General features: G+C 46.2%; 1 protein-coding gene across 12 annotated transcripts in view; it reads right to left on the bottom strand.

The window, feature by feature from the left end:
• CCDC9 (coiled-coil domain containing 9) overlaps positions 1 to 19,175 on the bottom strand; it is a 1,357,226-nt gene that overhangs the window by 283,589 nt on the left and 1,054,462 nt on the right. For 4 of the 12 annotated variants that reach the window (XR_011302040.1, XM_069644545.1, XM_069644551.1 and 1 more), the window contains one exon: positions 11,075 to 11,167. The exons of 6 other annotated variants lie outside the window; for them this stretch is intronic. Coding sequence is in view for 3 of the 6 variants with exons in the window: in XM_069644545.1 (XP_069500646.1) it covers positions 11,121 to 11,167 (47 nt within the window). In the remaining 3 variants the exon portion in view is untranslated. Of the gene's footprint in view, positions 1 to 11,070; positions 11,168 to 19,175 lie in introns of all 12 variants that reach the window. 2 more of the 12 variants (XR_011302042.1, XR_011302041.1) reach the window with 1 other exon arrangement.

Here is a 19,175-nt window from a genome sequence, read left to right as displayed (position 1 = left end):
TCTTCGTCCGTTCTTCTGACGGTGCCGCCAGGCGCCTCACTGTATCGAGCTTCGCTCCCAGAAACAGGGCCACCTGCGACGGCACCAGGTGGGACTTTGGGTAATTTATGGTGAATCCCAGGTCTGTGAGTAGCTGGACGGTCCTCGCAGTGTGTTCGACGGCGAGTTCCCTCGTCCTTGAGCGGATGAGCCAGTCGTCCAGGTAGGGGTAGACGTGAATCCCCTGCAGGCGCAGCCGCGCCACCACAGGTGCTAGGCACTTGGTAAAGACCCTGGGGGCCGACTTCAATCCGAACGGCAGTGCTCTGAATTGGTAGTGGCGTCCCTAAGGAACTTTCGGTGACTTTTGAGGATGGGCACGTGGAAGTATGCATCCTCCAAGTCCAACAACGATAGAAAGTCGCCTTCCTCCAGCTGTCCCAGCACGTGCTGGAGGGTGACCATCCTGAACTTTTGCGACCCGATGTATTTGTTCAAACGACAAAGGTCCAAGATGGGGCGCCAGCCGCCCGTCTTCTTCCTGACGAGGAAGTACCTCGAGTACACCCCGGAGCCTCTTCGGGACGAGCTCGATGGCGCCTTTCCTGAGCATCGCTCGTACTTCCAACAGCAGTTGCGGGACGTGATTTTCCTTCCTGGCCACAGGTGGAACGTGAGGGCACTTCTTCAGGAATTCGATAGAGTGTCCTCTTGCCAGGGTATCCAGCACCCAACGGTCGGTGGAGATGGACTTCCACACGCCGACGAAATTTGTAAGCCGGCCTCCCACCGGGGTGCTTCGGTGGGAGCCCGAGGCCACGGCTGGTTCATTCCTGCTTGGAGGTGGTGGCCTTGCCACCCTGGCCACCTTGCCGACAGCGGTGAGGCGCTCCCTGCTTGCCGCGACCCCTGTAGGCCTCCTGAGACGAGGAGCGTGCTGCCTGGCGGTAGGACAACGAGACACCGCTGGATCCCTTGGAGGCCCCCTGTCTGCCTCCGGAGCTCCGAAAAGACCATCGTTGCTGAAGGGCCCCTAGGGCGTGGGCCGTCTCCGTGACCGTCTTTATGGCTTGGAGGGATTCGTCCACCGCCTTCCCGAACAAGTTGCTGCCGTCGAACGGCATGTCCAACACCCTGGTCTGGACGTCCTGACGGAAATCGGTCGCCCGGAGCCAACCCCGTCGTCGTAGGCAAACTCCATTGCCCAGCTGGCGGAACCCGGTATCGGCAATATCGGTTGCCACCGTTATGGCGTGGTCCGACGCCACCTCGCCTTCTTGAAGTATTTCCAGGGCCTCGGACCTCTTGTTGTCCGGTAGGAAGTCCAATATGGGGGCCAGCTTAAACCAGAGCTCCCTGTCGTAACGGGCCACGATCGCCAGGGCGTTGGCTGCTTTGATCGTCGTCGTCGCCGCCGACGAAATGACCCGTCGCCCCATGGCGTCCAACTTCCTACCCTCGCCGTCCGGAGGGGAATTCGACGTTGAGGCTCTTGACCCCGCCGCTTTCTTCTTCGCCGCCGCCGAGACGACCGAGTCTGGCGTTGGCTGGGCCCTGAGGCACAGGGGAGTGGTCTCGGGGTCCCGGTATTTCTTCTCGTACCGGTCCGGTTTGGCTGGTGCCGTGGAGGGGTTCTTAAGTACCCACAGGCCCTCCTCCCAGATGTCATCGATTAGAGGCACCGCGATGACAGTCTTCCTCTTGGCCTCCCGGCACTGATAGAGGAAACCTTCCTTTTTCTGCTCCTCCGGGCAGAGTTGGAACAATTCGGACACCCTGGCGATCATGGCGTGGAATGAGCTAATCTCGTCGGGCGGAGAGGCCCGTGCGACGGGAGACCCGTTCCGTCATCGTCGCCCTCAGAACCTGTCGTCGAGCCCACCGCACCGTCATCTCCCGACTCGTGGGAGGATGAGGAGGGAACTGTAGTCCTTACTGGGGCGAGTGGAGGAGAGGGTTGGGTCCTCCGTCGTTTGTTCTAAGGACTTCCCGACGGGCCAGGTTGCGGGTCCTCCGGCCTGGGCCGTGGTAATCTCGTCCTTATCTCGGAGCATAAGGACTGGATCGCAGACAAAATGGCCGCCGAGCTATCCTGAGGCCTAGGTTCCGGCTGCGCCGGAAGGGAAGGCTGCTCTTCCTCGCCATCGTCGTCTTCATCGGTTATCTCCCGAGGATCTTCCTTACGGGATCGAACCTTCTCGAATTGGACTTCGAGATACCTCACAGCCTCGGTCAGTTCCTCCTCCGAGGCTGACTCCAAGCTCGAGGAGGCTACCGTGCCCCCCCTCGCTTCTTCCATCATGGTGGCCATGACGATGGGCTGAAAAGAGGATTCCCTCCTTGGCGGCAGGGAAACTCTAGTCCCGGAGGCAGTCTCGATAGAGGCCTTTGCCTGCTGGGTAGGGGCCTTCACCACCTTAGGTGCGTCCCGGGCCTTCTCCTTAGGGGGAGGGGCGACGCCTCGCTCCCCCTCTCCCGAGATCGGACGGGGCTTCTCCCGAAGCTTACCCGGGGTCTCGGACTTCCTCTTCCCCGAACCGGAGCGCTGGCTCGTGGTTGACGGTGCCGGGGAAGGTGCGCCTTGCCTGGCGACCGAAGAGCCCGACCTTTTCGGCGCTCCCGGAGCCAGCGGACTCGCAGCGCTTGGCCTGGTGTTGGGCCCCCGTCGCCGGGGCGTCCGCACAGGACTTAGAAGCCCGCTCGGACCCTTTCTTCTTCTTCTCACCCGTTGAGCCCTTCTCCAACCAGCTGGCGAGACGGGATCGACGGTCCCTCATGGTCCGCTCCGACAAGTTCTTGCAGAACTGGCAGTCCTTCTCTACATGAGTCTTGTCCCCATGAAGACAGTAGAGGCATCGCGAATGCTCGTCCTCCTTAAACACATTCTGCAGCCCGCATCCAGGGCTGCTGCGAAACAGCTTGGGTCCGGGTGACGAACTCGCGTCCTGGGCCATCTCGAAGTAGGCCGCAAATCTTCTGGAATCCTCCAAAAGGTTGATTCGACGAAATCTTCACCCTTGAGGGGCGTAGGAAAATCCTGCAACGGGTACCCGTGAACAGGAGTAGAAACGGTGGAGCTTGAGGCTCGATTAACCGAAAAATGTGAAAATTCACCTGAAAACGCAGCAAAAGCTTGAGAGCTAAGCACGAGGACTCCCAACACTTGAACGTGCGGTAAAAATCTGAAGATGGCTGCCAGAGGCGGGGCTTAGGGAGATGGCAGTCATTGGCTGTGGTCAGTATGACGCAGAGATCAGTGATTGGTTACTACTACGAAAGACAGATCAGAAACGAAACTGATACTGATTTTTCTTTACCGAGGATTCCCAGCCTGACGACGGGGAATATTCATGAGCATGTGAATCCATGCCAGACCCCATGCTGGAGAACTGTGCCATCATTGCAAGGACCACCATATTATCATGCCTGGACTATGGCAATGCTCTCATACTGGGAGCCAATAAACAATGCCTCCACAGCTATCAAGTTGTCCAGAAAAATGCAGTGAGGATCATCAAGCAAAAAAACAGATCCAAGCATATCAGGGACTCAAGAAGGGAGCTAGACTGATTAAAAATCGAAGACAGGGTCCACTTCAAGGCTTTGACACTAGTGCACAGTTGTATCCATGGAAAAGCACCAGCTTATCTAAAATCTTCTTATATGTGCCCAGCAGAAAGCGAAGATCCACCGACCAAGATCACAGTGGCCGCTCAAAAGCGTAAATGTGGTGCAGGAAAATCCTTCCCCATCTTAGCTGCTGGCTTGTTGAATAATCTCCCTGCTCACATAAGATTGGAAGATAATTACATGCGCTTTCGTAAACGTGAAAACTCACATCTTTAACTAATTTCCGTTTCTCCCCTAATCAGATTCCCCTGCTGAATTTCCCTGTCTGCTTTATCAGGTGTCCCGTGTTCTGCTGTTTGCACAATGTTGTCTACTGTATGCTTGTCTCTGCGCCCCGAAGCTTGCGAGCTACCGGCGCAATACAAATAACAAATTAATAAAACGGATCACCGCTGTTGGCACTGACCAACGGTCCACAAATGAGAACGTTTTGAAAATCAGGAGATGGCCACTGGTGGTGGGATTTAGGGAGACTATTGTCATTGGATGGGTGCAGTATGACCCAGTTTCCAGTGATTGGTTATTGGGAGAAAGGCAGTTTTCAAGCTTTTAAAGCAAAACGTCTTTCTTTTTTACTGAGGATTCCCAGCCTGACAACTGGGAATTTTCATGAGCATGTGAATCCATGCCAGACCCATGCTGGAGAACCTCAATTTTGGAGGAGCATAATTGGAGCTTGTTCTCGAGCATCCAATATTTGATTTTACGTGCACAAGCTAACACTCAATCTATGGCACCCATAGGTTTTTTAGTCTAAATAGATTTGAGCGTCATCAGTGTAGGAATGATAACTCAGGTCACATTGGGGAAAATATTCAGAAGAGGTTGGATGTAAATATTAAACAGCAGGGAGAGAGAGGATCCCTGTGGCACACCATATTTAACTGGAAGGTAGTTGGAAAGAAAAGGTCCCATTTTAACCAGGAGAGTACGATGAGACAAAAAGGAGGGAAACCATTTCAATGAGTGCTCATAGATCAATGCCACCATGGTTGGTCTTGAGATGAGGATACCAAAGTTGACAGTATCAAAGGCAGCAGACCTGTCAAGCATGGCTAGCATGCTGATGTGCCCTTTGTCAGCCGTCCTTAAGATGAAATGGCCACAGGCGCCTTTTCGGTGTTGTGTCTTGGTCTAAATGTTTTGTTTGGAAGTAGACTATTTCAAGACAAGACCAGCCGCATGTGTGGATTACTGTGGGGCAATCACCAGTTCTGTGGATGTAATCCACTTATGGAATACTGTAGCCTGTCGCACATGTAGGTGGCATATCTGGAATGGTGGGACCATGGCATCTGGCCCTCGTCCCCACCTGGGCCAAATGTAAGAATATGTGGTCTGAACCCTATTCTGCGGTCCTAAACGTCTGAGATCTGGATACTTGATGGAGAAGGAGAGAGTTGCAGGGCAGGACCTTTTTTCTGTGTACTAGCTAGATCTGAGTGTGTTGGCTGAGACAGAGGTCTCGAAAATGGAAGCTCCTTGGAGAAAGGCTTCAAATGTTGTGGATTTGCTCCAGTATACAATGGAGTAATGGGATGCAGAAATCCTGATGGAGAAGGGAGCTGGTTCATAATCTGGTCTTCAGGGAGTGCTACTCTGTGAGCTGGTTGGACGGTGTGAGCGCTTGCTCAGACTCAAACAAATACTTATTTGAATTCTTTAATCCTTGAGGGGTTCCAGGCACAATCATTCATATGTTATCCACACACCACTGCCATCTGCATGGTCTCCAGGTGCTCCATATTCCAAGCTTCCAGGATCCATGGTCCCAAAATGGAGGGATACTGGTTGAGTGTGAACTAAGTTCGCTGACAGACAACTCAAAAACACCGGAAGCATGATTCACAATTCGGCAAAAAGTGTATGGAAAAATGTCAACCTCAAAAATGAGCCCATGTGCCTTTCACTGAAAACTCGAATGATGTTTGGACACAGGCGGAAACGAGTAGATCCTCCCCTCTCTCGCCTAGAGCAACTCTTACATCTGTGGATGGAGCTGGCTGCAAATCCCTACCACCAACAACTTTTATCAGATCATGCTGGAGAACTCTTATGAAAAAGAGCAATCAGGATATAGTAGGTAATGCCATCACCTCAATTTGGCTGAATCCTGAAATAAAGGTGGCCGGGAAAGTTCTTCTCTGGCCGAACTGGTTGCTAGGGGGCATCCAGTGTGTGGAAGGCCTAATGGATGGTCAAAATTGGTTCAATTTCAATCAACTTTCTACAAATAAAGATCTCCAGGATTGTACTTTAGGGGAATACGGAAAACTGAAGGCGGCATTGATGAACAAAACTCCTGATGCAGGTGTAGGGTGGAATACTTGGCTGAAGGAATATAAAGCAGGTGGTCACATGGCATCAAAAGTGTACTAAAAGTGAAATCAATTCAAAGGAACCAAATACAGTATTATTGGACAAATGGTCAACTATCCTAGACACAGAGATGAGCGAAAATAGGTGGTTGAAAATCTGCAAAAATGTGGCTTTGATGTCTCTAAATCTGGGTGAGAGAAGTCGTCAGATCAAAATATTGAACAGGGTTTTTTGGACACGTGAAAGGCTCCATGTAAGGGGCCTCCTTGATTCAGAGGCATGCTGGAGATGCACACATTCTAAAGGAACGTTCAAACATATAATTTGGGAATGTTATGAACTGGGACATTATTGGAGGAAGGTGTCGCTAAAAATGAATGAAATTCTCATGATTGCTGTGGAACTTGACTATGTGAGTGTGATTCTGGGCAAGGATGAATTGGTGGCTGATCTCACATATCCTCAAATATGTTGGTTCCACAGGGCTTCGAACTCTGCAAAGAAAGTTATTCTAAGGAAGTGGAAAGATGTGGAAAATCCCAAGTTTGAAGAATGGATTCCTGACCAGAGACAAGTGGCTAGAATGGAGAGAATGATCCTCTTCAGAAACAAAAAGATGAACTTATTTAATCAGATTTGGGGTAGATTCCAAGATCTGTTTGTATAGGAATATATACTGCCCTTCGTATATTACCAGTTGAATTTTTATTTTCTTACTGTGGTGAAACTTGTAACACATGTTTGTAGTGTAACTGTTTTCATTGAATTACTTTTTCTAGATATTTGTTTTTTTTCTGATATGTTATGACTGTAAAACTAATAAAACGTAAATATAAAAAAAAAAAAAAATGAGCCCATGTTTGAAGCTGCATTCACTGTCCGTCAGGCGCAAGCTTTATTTAAATAAAATGTTTTCAACATTTCCATGCTCATCCTGTGAATGGGCATAGTATATGTACAGTTGTGGTGCATTTTAATATTACAATACACATTTTATTAAGTGCACAAAAGGATCACATCTGGCTAGTTTATGCATTAAATGTGAAGGTAGTGAGGAGGTGCATATAAGATATGACCACTTTGTCAATTCCTTTTAACCACCAATAGCCCCAGGGAAAACGTTTTTTCCCTTGTATTGAAAGGTTGGTCTGTACAAGAAAAGAATAGTTTAAAGATCAGGGGAATTTTTACATCCACCTAAAGGGTGGAGGTATAAATTGGAGGACAAACAATGCAGCATTCCACATTGTAATCAGGGATCATTTACAGCCGGGCTTAAAAAGCTCCATACCACTGGTGGGTGGTAAAACTGACAGTATGTGCGTCTTACCTTACCTGTAAGGAAGTCCATAGAGCTACCTTTGGCTGAAAAGAGATAATACATCTGAGTAATCCTAACGATTAAAAATGCAGTATGCAGTCTAGAGTCTATTGAAGATGGATACAAGTGTTTGAATGGCAGTACTTAATGAAATAACCCATTACTGGGAGGAATGCAAAATTAGCACTCTAGGCATCTGCAGAAGGCAGTCTGGTTGCCCAGAACGTGGGATTTGCGTAAGTCCATGTCCGGAGCAAGCTAAGAGCTGCATACGCCTGTTCTCTGCATGTCACACTGCCCGTTCCTGATCCCCCAACCCACTTACAACCAAATTCTCGACTGCTGTACAGCCCTCCCGACTATGCCTGCATCCCCGAGGCCCATAAACCTTTATTCCAAAACCACAGACCGATGCCACCTCATCAGCCCCCACAGCTCCGGCTCCCTATTCCTCACTAGCACCACCCACAGTTTGTGCCATGGACATGGAAGAGGGGGAGATCCACAGCATCCATTTTGAGGGAAGCATTCTTATTTGTACTTTGTTCTTTTGTGAGTGGCACATCGATTGCGGACCTTTTTCTGAAACAATGCAGGCACTTAGAACCCTGGATGTTTAGCCTCAAATGATAATAGCAACAATGCTTTATGCAGCTGGGCCCATTAACTGGTGCAGAGAACAGATACAGCCTGCCAAAACTTGTATTATTTACATCAAGAATGTCACCCAATAGGATTCAAAGATCCTGAGGAATGTCTAGAATCCTTTACCAGAACCGAGACAGAGGTGTGTAGGATAAGGCTATGAAAACAACAATGCCATTCCAATTGAAAATAAATTGCTGGGATGTAAGGGAAAAGACCTCAGTTATGGCTCTGCCATGTGCCCACAGATGTGCTTGCCCTGAATGTTCACCAGGATTTTTCCATAATGAGTCCTCATCCCAGGCCTCACTAAGGTTTCAGCTAAAGCACAAAAAGGCTGTCTGGATTCATGGCTGAATCGCAAAATGTGAGTTTGCCTTGGCAAGTTTGAATGTGGTGACCGCCAATGATCAAGCAGCCGATGATACAGAAGTCTACATCAAATCCTTTGTCAAATGCTAGGATGAGTTCTGAAGGGCTGGGAAGCAACCTTAACACTAAGACGACACTGTGGAAGCTCTGCGGTAGATCCTGAAAAAGGTCAAACTGTGCAGGCAGAGCACTGCTGGGATCTGCAGATGCCAGCCTTCTCAAATGACCAGAGATCTGCGGGCAGCAGTCACTCCACTTGACCTGGTTGCACCAGCTGGCTTAAAAGCATCTTAGAACTCTGTACCCTGAAGAGCCTTGCTGCTTGCAATGCGCTCTTTACATGAGGCGGTAGCCCTAGGACGGAGTTCAATTAGCAGGTAGGTGCATCAGCCTTCTGTTACCAAAGACTACCTAAAACAAATAAACATTCATCTAAGAACCATAGGACTTAAGGTGCCCCAGTCTTACTTATCTTTATTACTTTACCACCATCTGAACCATCCAGCTAATGGACTCTTGTTGTTGGCCACCGGATCACCGCTGGTAACTTCCACAACACCATTCATACAGGCAAGTCTTCTTTCACAAAAACAGAATAGTTGATGCTTAACCAGAGAATTCTTTTGACAGCAGTGACTTGACTTCCCAAAGTATTTAAACTTTTTGACAGTTTCTAGTTTTCTTATAACTATGAGCGCTTGCCCATTATCTTTACACTGCTGCATTCACTTTTATGTGAGATATTTAATCCTTTGGAGTATTCAAAAACGTGGGCAATCTTGGAGCTGGGAGGTCCTAGTGCAAAATTAACTATTCAGATAGCCGTAACTTGACTGAGTTAGGCCCAAGAATTGATCAATTTTACCAAGCAACTCACCTGCAATTCTGCACTTCTTTTCCTGCACAGCAAATAGATATATTGAGACCTATATTTAGTGGACAGCCTCATATTGTACGGTATGAAGTGCTTACTGTACCTTTAACCATCATGAGCTGCTTCACCGCCAGATTTATTACTAGCAGTGTCTGTAGTGCTGTTGCCCAATTGTGGGTAAAGGCTTCTTACACATTAATACTGTGGCAGATTGAATCCTCTTAAAAGTGGGAAGGGGTGATATGTAAATAAAGATAGCTCTCTGGTGCTACAGGTAAATTTGCTGGATGCCAAGTGCTGAAATGGTAGGGTGACTAGTATTGTGCTCATATTTATGCAGGCAGGATACAGTCAGTGTAACTCCACATTTTTCATTTTGACGAGATGGGTGATGACATGGCAGATACATATTTGATGGTCCTATTGACTAAGCTCCATTTCCATCTGGTAAAGGTCATGGAAGTGAAGCATAAATCGTCCACTTAAAGTGGGAAAAAAGTAGTGTCTGTATTCCAGGATCGCTTATAATGGAATGAAGGGGGGCTTAGGGGAGGACAGAAGGGACATAGGGAAGGATTGGTTTTAGTGTCAGCATTTTATTTTGCATCTGGGTGAGCTTGAGAACTTTACTATACCATCCACCCCTTAATGTTCCATCCACCCCCACATTTCCAAAGTTTCTGCTCCATGGCGGTGACATGCATTATTTGGTACCTTTTAGATCAACGCAGAAAAGGAAAAATGAACTCCCAAAAGACTATCACAGTCTTACAGTGAGTAGTGAAGACTTGTAGCACACTGGTGTAAATCTTCTCTTTCTGAGTCACTCAATGCATGGTGACATGCGGCCATAAGTCTCGTAAACTCAAACCAAAGGAGAAAATGCTAATCATGCATCAAAGGGCATTCCACAAGCATGGTAGATGTCTCCTTGGTGGCTTAGTTCCCCCTGTATAAGAGGAACGAAAAAGCCCTAACTTGTATTTTAAGCAGATCAATTCAAATGAGATGCCTGTTGCCCTCATGAGAGGCTAGACCAAGATAGGGTTCCAGAACATCTAGAGTTTGCAAAGACCAACTGCACTGTTGAGCATGGAAACTGGTGGAAATGGGTTGCCAACCCAATAGAACTCTAGCAAAGAATTTGATAGTGGCGATGCTTGCCTTTTACATCAAACTTAATAAACGACTTGTGCACTTATTAAACAAGAACCTGAGAGGAGACATGTCATTTACTTTGAGACAGGTCAGATTTCCTTACAAGTGGAATCCAGAACTAACACTTAACCATACTGAAACAGTGCCTAAAATGGTTCATCCTGATCAAGTTAAGACGCATATCTTAATTCTCCGGTTTCCTTTGGTACAGAGAACTAAAGACAACACTCTTGGAATGGAGACATTACGAGTATGATTGACGTTGCAAGTTTTGTTTGCATACTTTCTACAGGATATTGAAAACTACCAACTCCAGAATGCAAAGTACTGCTAGTTAAAAAATTAGGGACATTGAATTTGGCCACTTTCCAGCACTGAGCTATGCATACATGTTCAATCAGCAGAAGGACTTACAAAACAATATTTTCAGATCACAATCTGAAATTCCTTTTTTTATCTTCCGCTGATCACCCAATTAACCTCACATGTGAGATAGCTGTCCATAGCAATGTTTCACTTAGATTGAGTAATAAACCTCAAGGTTAGTTTGAAAGAGCTGAATTCGTAGAAACCATAATTTCATTAAGTCATTGGATGAAAGTAAGGGATTCAACATTTTCCCTGGGATATTAGCTGCAATATGTAGGGGACCCAGTCAGTCAATTATATATTGAAATCAAAGTATTTCATATGGTGAACAAGAAACTGTATAAATAAAACATGGTATTTGGATGTATTAAATTAACTGTTCGATTAGTTCTGCATTAATTACTTGCATTTTGCCTTGATTTGACTTGGTTGGAATTCTGCCTTTGTAGATGTTTATGTCCGATGCCCAGTTTCTTTTTTTCGTCTCTCCATGCGTCTCCCTATTGCGTTTTATGCAAAAATGAAAAGTTTATTAGTTTAGCTAAAACACTGTTTGGTATAAAATTATAAGAATACTTACCCAGTAATGGTCTTTCTGGAGATAGTAGCTCACAGAATCACATGCTATGCATAATCCACCATCTAAACGTGGGTGCAGAGTATTAAATGTTTTTCCTAAATTAAAAGCAGGCGTCAAAAGGGGCATTCCTGTTGCACTATCCCTAGCCTACGTGCACGGGTACCACAATGCCCTTCTGTGTCTAAACCATAAGATTGTTTTCCCTGTGTGCATTTGTAAGAGCATGTGTGACCCATGGAGCTTAATCTTATAAGTGGTGTGCTCATAGGATTCTAAAGTGATACAAGCTCCAAAAAGACACTTACTAGATCATCAATGTTTGCCTTTGGGGCTTGTGAATCGGTTTAGATTCACATAACTAGCAATCAGTGATGGTGGGTTTTTAGTTGGCACAGCTGAAAAGATTACTGACTGGCCCACTTGTGAACCTACCCTGGTTTGTGTATCCAAAGAACAGTGTTTGGTGAATGTACCACCAGAACTCCATGTCAAAATGGTGATGAGAGGAATACTGGCTATACATGTTATAGTAGTCCTGGTTCCCAACTAATCTACGCTTACCCTACCACTAAGCAAAATAACACAAAGGTCGAGAAGAATGACTTCTTTCTCCTGGACAGGCCTTCTCAGCTTCAGTAAGATATTCTTAAATAGTTCTTGGTGATTTCCTGAATCAGATCTTTTAATTCTGTAAGGTGACACTTCCACCTCCAGAGTATCCCCTCTCCTTCCTGGATAAAAGTAAATTGGTTTATCAATTTAGGGTTTTGACCCTTATCCTTAATACAAACTTGCAGTGTCTCTTTGCTGCTTTCTTCACTTAAGTTTGGATACTGTGATCCGCTATATTTCTTTTGTATTTCCTTTTGGTTCTCGTCTGTTCAATGGAATAGTTAGGCTTAGTACCTTATGTATTCAAACTCTAATGAATGATTACTGTTTCACTGGGAGGAGTAGGCTGTGTCCCAAACTGGTTTACACACTACTGAATAGTTAGATTCACTGGGACGAGTAGGCGGTTTCCTGCACTTATTCACACACTGCTGAATCATTTCTGCTTCACTTTATTTTTTTTAATTATTATGGGCTAAAGCCCATGGGAGTCAAAGCTCATAGACAAATCATCAGAACAGACATGGCAGAGGCAAAGAGCAGAACCAAAATGGAGGACGGTACATAAGATTCAAAACAGAAAATGTAAGTCAACATCAAGTGAAGATCTTAATTTACATAGAGAATTCGTCAATTAGCAGATACAATTTAGTGGGACCATGAACACTATCATGACACCTACTCAGGAAACAAGATTTTTGTTCCTTAGAGCTTCCTTTGGTTCGTACACTGCCGGCTTATCCATGTTGGTAATTATGATGTTTCGCAAGATCTTATCAATCACAGGCATACAAGATTTACCACCACACAGATTAGCAGTGCTGCCATATTTTCTTTGGGAGTCAGCAGATTTACCACCACAGATTACCAGTACTGCCTGCATTCATTTGAGAGTTAGCATGCTGACGGGAGCATAAGGGGGCTCGAGTGAGAACAGTGCCGATGATATGCTGAGTAGATACCATAACCGGCAGAGTCTGCTGCAGAGTCTCTGTGTCACTGTGTTGGAGACTCTGCTTGAAGCAGTGTTCCTGTCCTGTTTCTACCTCCACTGCCTTCAAAAAGGCTTTCCTGTTGTGGAGCGGCTGCAGAGTCTGCTGCAGAGTCTCTGTGTCTCCGGGGGCAGCAGCCGCGGCGGTGTTGGACTGAAGCTTGCGTTGTATTACTGGAAGCATAGTGTGTGGAGTGGGGGACTGGTCCTGTGGATCATAGAGTCCTGCTACGGCTACGGATCCGGCGATTGACTTGTTCGGACCGCCTTCCTGTCTAGGATATTACGGTACTTAGTGATAAGTGACGTGAATTGATGCGAAGACGGATTTTTCGAAGTGCGATTTCCTTCGGGATTATAGGGATTATAAGGATTTCATGAGAAGTGTGGAAGACAGTGGGCTACACTGTCCAAGGCTGCAAGTGTTGCATAAACCCCTCCCAAACTATCGTCTCAAGCACTAAGCCCCAAAATACCTCTAGCTCTCGTGTGGGGGTGAAGAGAGTGCGCGCCGCTTCCAAATTGGTGCTGACTGACTCTTTAAAGAGACTGGTGGCGAAGGAGGTGTGGCTCTTGCGCCCTCAGATTAAATTGGATAGCTTTGTTGTGTAAAAGCGAAGTGCTCGGAGTTGCTGGTAGTACCTGTAGTGCACGCTGAGTGGTGAGGGTGAGGCGTGGAGACAATTTCTAGTCCTAGAATGTTGGCGGACTCCTGCTCACCCAGTGCCAGAACTCATCAACAAATGGGGAGGAGGGGAATGCTACATTCGGAAATGGGTTGTCTAAATACCATAGTGAGATGGATTGGATATTTGTGGCGGAACCAGTGGTTTTGGGTCCTGTAAATACTGGGCAAATAAGGTGAGAGAAGTGAAAAAGAAAGAGGAGTGATCGCTGATGTGGAAAATCAGCAGGAGGGAAGTCTCTCTGAAGAAAATCTTGAATTAAGCAAACACGATTTGCAGCCAAAGCATGTCACAGAGAATGTGTGTGGACAACCCAGCAGAATCAAAAGCACCTAGACTAATTTATACGCCTAGACCAAAAGACTGGGACGATATGGGGAATTTGAGCGGCCAAGAGCAGGTTTTCCTTCCAGATAAGGTAGCCATGGAAGCAGACGCATCGATCACCATCACCGCCTCCTTCTTGAGATTCTTTGCTACCTCCAATGAGGATGAGGGGAGTGGAAATGCCCACCCACCTATTCCTTAGCGAAGGAATTGGCGGTCCTATCAATAAAAATTGCGAAAAAAAAGCGGCAAAGCTTTTCTTGTGTGGCTGACTGCTTGCGCATTTTGGATCTCTCGCTACTTCAGGCGGATGTGACAGTGGAGAACTTGGAGAGGGCAGGTCTCAAACCTTGGGAAAGCCCAGTGGTGAAGCACCTCTCGGTAGATGGTAATCAGCCACCAAATCCCAGCTTGCCTAAGATTGTAGCGGGAAATGAAGATGTGATGGACGTGGAGAATGGGTTGAGCTCTGCAGACCCTGTCGAAAGGATTAAAACATTGAAACCTTCCCAGTGGAAGACCGGCAGGGATATCCAGGATCAAGAGTTGGCCAACGACGAGGATGGGGTGCGATTCTGGCTCCACATCATCCTCCTCGGCTAAGGCATCCTCTTATGCCTGCTCGAGACGTAGGAGCAGATTGCAGGAAAAAACGGTTGCTCAAGGCCTGGAGAATTGTGCTAAGCTACAACAACTGGTGATGGATTCACTTGCAACCTCCCTCTTTCCTTCCTTTTACAAAACTCTATGAAGCGATTAACACTAGTATGCAAGACCAAAGTGCACTCTTATCGGAGGTAGGCCAAAAGTTGATCATCATGGAAACCTTTGCTACAAGAGTAGCTTTGGGATTGGATAGAGAAGCCTAAATATCTACAACTTGGCAAAATTGTATTTGATATGGCTCGGAACGAGATGACGGATAAAAATCTGATGGAACCTCTACTTCTCGATTGTAAGTGGATGAGAGAGCATTACAAAGACAGACAAAAGTCAAAGGATATACCTTTAAATGCTCCTACAAAGCCTGCTGATGAGCTAAATCAGAGGGTGGTTAAAGAAAGGGTGGAGGAGGTGGTGGAAATACTCGACCCTCTGTGCCTAGGGGGTACTGTTTTGGGGAAAAAATAATTCTCAGTCTTTAAATTTTAGGGGCGATGGAAAAAAAGGATGAAGTGATGGGAAAAGGAAAAGTGGCAACAGGAAAATAGTCCAAAATGATGCCGAGAGCTGCGAAAAAGAAAATGAAGGGGTCTAGAGATTTTCTGCGACATCTACGTTCTCCTCCCTCGATGTCCTTCGAGAGTCAAAAAAGTCTAGGGAAGAATTGAATCTGAGAGACTCAGAGAAAAATCGAGTAATGGAATGTACTTCTCCCATAGAAGGTGAGGGTAATAAGGACTGCATTCCTATTATGGATCCAAGTAATCTGATTGATGAAATGGAGATGATTAAGAAGGATGAATTATGGAAAGTAAGCCTCTCTGATTGGGAACCAATTGAAAGCCAATTGGCGTTGACAAGATTTTCCGGTCAAGTAGTATAGGGAGGGGAGAAAATGCTTGAAATTGCTGGAGGAGGGAATAAACTCTCCCGCAGTGATAAAGGATTCTAGAAGTAAGAATATTCTACTGCAAGGAAATCAGCAAGGATTAAATGGTCGTAGGAAATCGGCTCAATTAATCACAAAACTCATAAACCCGTTGGATAGTAAAAAAAAAACAGGATGAAACATCTTCAAATACTGGGAAGGGGTTTCGTACCTTGGTAGAAAAGAGAAGGAGAGTCTTCAAGGGAAAACTAATAATGCTATAAAACACCTTCAGGTGAAGGAAGTAGAAGAAAATAAGAAAAGTATAAGTGAAAACTTGAAGAATGAAGGAAAAACAAAAAACAACTTGAGAGTTTAAAGACAGGAGAGATGAAAAGGGTGAAACTCTATATTGAAAGGGTGGTAGCCGGAAATCCAGTGCCAATTCTAAATAGGCGAAATGTGTTAAGATTGTTGAATTGCATCATTCCCTCGCACAAAATGGCCTCGAGAGACATTCAAATTGTGGAATTTGTGGTTGAGAAGCGGACAGATTGTGTTATATTGCATCTATACTCAGAATATAAGAGATCTCATCCTAGCTAGCAAAGAAACATTTCTGAGGCTGGGATATGAAGTGAGTCATTATGAAGGAAAACATTCTAGAGAGTTGGAGAGCGGCAACGGTTCCAAAAGAAGCAAAAACTAACTCAATAAAAGCCCCAATCCAACAAGTGTGGAAAGAAAAAACAAAATGAGGAATAAAACAGAATTGAAAGAAGCCCATATATGATAAAGCTGCCCCACCGGAGCTGAACTTTACTGTAGCAAACCAGGAAAAAGGGAGTGGAAAGCAATAGACAAAAGACCCAGAGAAATTGCAGGCGGTGAAGGATTGGGCCTCGTTAGGGAGAATTCTCTGTTTAGGCTGAATTTCCTAACCTAGTGAGTCCCCCAGCAGCTTTGCTGGATTTTTGGGATTTATTTTTTTCTCCTGCCAAGAGTGAGACTCTTTTACCCTCACTCTTGGGCATGATTTGAGTGGGTTTCTTTGAATCTAGATGTGTTTAATGGGCTATGGGGTCTTTTACTCCATGGGGCTTCATGTGTTTTTGTGATGTGCGTTACACAGCACCCTAAGTGCAGTGACACAGGGGTGTCATAGTGACCCCCCCAGTATAGACTCCATACCCTGGGACTGACTACTGTCTCCCAGGGCATGTAAAGTCACCATTGACTTTACTAGTCTTAAATTCTGAACAGAACCAGTACAAACCATCATATTGTGGACGTACTGGCTGGGGCAATTCAATTGCCCCGGGGTCTGTTAGTCGAGGGGGCACGTCTCCGTCCCCCCTGATCAAGTTTTGGCTGGTGGCAGTGGATACTACTTTTTATATTCAACCGTGAATATTTTCCTATGGGATTTCCCATTGTTTTAGGCTACTACCTTTATTTAATTAATTACGATAGCCTCGAACATACCGCCGGTTTATTTAATTAATATTAATTCTCCGGTTGGCATTTTTTGCCAAAACTTGATTCTAAAATGGCATTTGTGTTCTCTTCTGTGACTCCAACCCAAGTCGAGCCCTTTGTTCCACTTTTTGGCGGGCTTCTCCACAGAAGACCTCCAAAGTGGTGCTACTCTGTCTGGGGTACTTAGGAGGGGTGGAGGGGAATTTAGGCACCCGGGACTGAGTTGCCTAGGCAACTCAAGTCGCACTCCGTCCTGACTGGCCCAAGTGGTGAGCCGGCTGGCTCACCACTTAGCATGTTTGAGTGACAGCTAGGCTGACTGAATGGGGGTTTTCTGCATAAAAGCAGGGCTTTGGGGACTGGAACTTCAGAAGTCGCCACAGGACCTAAGAATCCGACGAGGGGGAAGCTGAGCCGACCTGCCACGACACCACCACCGGTGGAGCCCTGCTGGATCGTCTAACCACTTTTCCCAACGACAGAGGGCATCTCCCGCGGGAGAGTCTTCTTCCTTTGACTGGTGGGGATAACCAGTTTCACCGTCTTTTCGCCTTCCCGATGTACCTCGTGGCCGCCTTGCCTGTGCCAAGCACCCCGGTAACCGGGATACCACGTTTTACCACGACCCCGAACAAAGGTACCACATTTAACCGGAAAACTCCGCGGCTGGTTTCTTCCCTGGTAGTGCGACGACCTTCATCTTTCCTCCAAGTCGAGATCTTCTCTTCCCCTGGACGACGACGCGACTTGCACCCACTGCCAGGAACAACTGCCACCGCGGAGGATCCTTCCCACTTAAGGTACCGTGTCCCGCCCGGCTTCCCTTGCTACCGACTGTACGGGTTAGATTTAGCCCCCGGCTTTCGAACCTGGGTTAGCCTGAGACACCCTGGCTAAACTTTCCTAAAGCCTCTCTAAACTCTTTTTGAACCCTCTGCAAAACTTTCAAAGCCTAGTGTAACTGTGTGATCTTGGGCGCATTTGTGCTCTGCTCTCTCTAAGTGTGGGCCCAGCCTTTGGACTTTGGCTCACCAGTGACTTTTGCTCTTCTGCCTTGCTAACAGTGTTCCTGAATCTTAGAGTGGTGTACCTTTCCATATTCTGTCTTTTTCCCTCCCTTTCTCACAAACTTATTGGAGTGCCGTCTAGTTAAGCGCTCACCTCTGTATGAAAATAAGTGGTGTTTTACTGTGACTTATCTGATAAGGAAAAAGGGGTGTATATATTACAATAGTAACTGTGTTTAGAATATTTTACAATAAGAGTGCTGGAGTGTTTCAAACAGTGTGTTTTTAAATAAATAATTACATACTTTGATACCAAAGCTCTGGTCAGTGTTTGCTTGTATTGGTGTGTCTGAGTGCCTATTGTGTATACTTTGCATACTGCCTAACTCTTCTTGAGAGAAGTCTGACTGCTCAGCGACAGCTACCAGGTAAATCTGGGTGGTACAGACTGCTACCAAGTGGGTTTACTGCCAACACCTGTAGTCTTAAATCTTTTGCAGTGTTCCCTAAGGGAACTGCACAGGTTTCTGCCTAACAAGCCTGGATAGCAGGGGCTCTAAATACATTATTGCCTTCAATTTAGACTCACATAGAACGAAAAAAGGATGTGGCGAGGATTGGATGCTGGAACCCTAGAGGTTTTAGGCCCCTGTTCAATGAACGTGTGCCCGGTTTAGATTTGTTACAAATTTTGCTTTTCCAGGAAACTTGGTTGACTACGAAACCAGATTGTGATGGATATCAGGTCCATTTAAATCCAGCTCTAAAGGGCCTGATGGGCCGGCCGTCTGTGGGCTTGATGGCTTTCATTAAAATGGACTCAGGATGGAATCTTATCTATGCCAAATGCCCTAACCCCCATGTGCACAGGCTTTTTCTACAGCACAAAGGGGGATTCTAGGGAGAACTGTCTTCTGTTACTGGCGTTTAAATATGGCCAAGGAGACTAAACTAGTCCCTATTGTGATGGAAATGGTAGATGAAGCAATGCATGAATGGGAGAAGATTAAGATTGTCATCTGTGGGGATTTTAATATGAAGTTGTTTGATAAGACCAGTATTCGCCTGAAAGAAAGTATGTGGAATGAACGGGAACGGATGGGTAATATCTCGATGAGAGAGATGCACCTTCTAAATAGTCAAACAAAGGGAGATATCCCAGGAAAGCCCACTTGGAGATCGGGAAAAGGGATATCATGCTTAAACTACTGTTTTGTCTCTAAAAATCTGAGGTAAATAGTAGAGTACTTCTCCATCATACCTCAAAGATTGAGTGACCATGATCTCTTGGGAAT

Source organism: Ambystoma mexicanum, chromosome 2p, assembly GCF_040938575.1.
Source record: "Ambystoma mexicanum isolate Mex_15411 chromosome 2p, UKY_AmexF1_1, whole genome shotgun sequence".
NCBI classification, from domain to species: domain Eukaryota; kingdom Metazoa; phylum Chordata; class Amphibia; order Caudata; family Ambystomatidae; genus Ambystoma; species Ambystoma mexicanum.
Note: the sequence above shows the minus strand (reverse complement) of the source record. Positions and strands in the feature narration are given on the sequence as shown.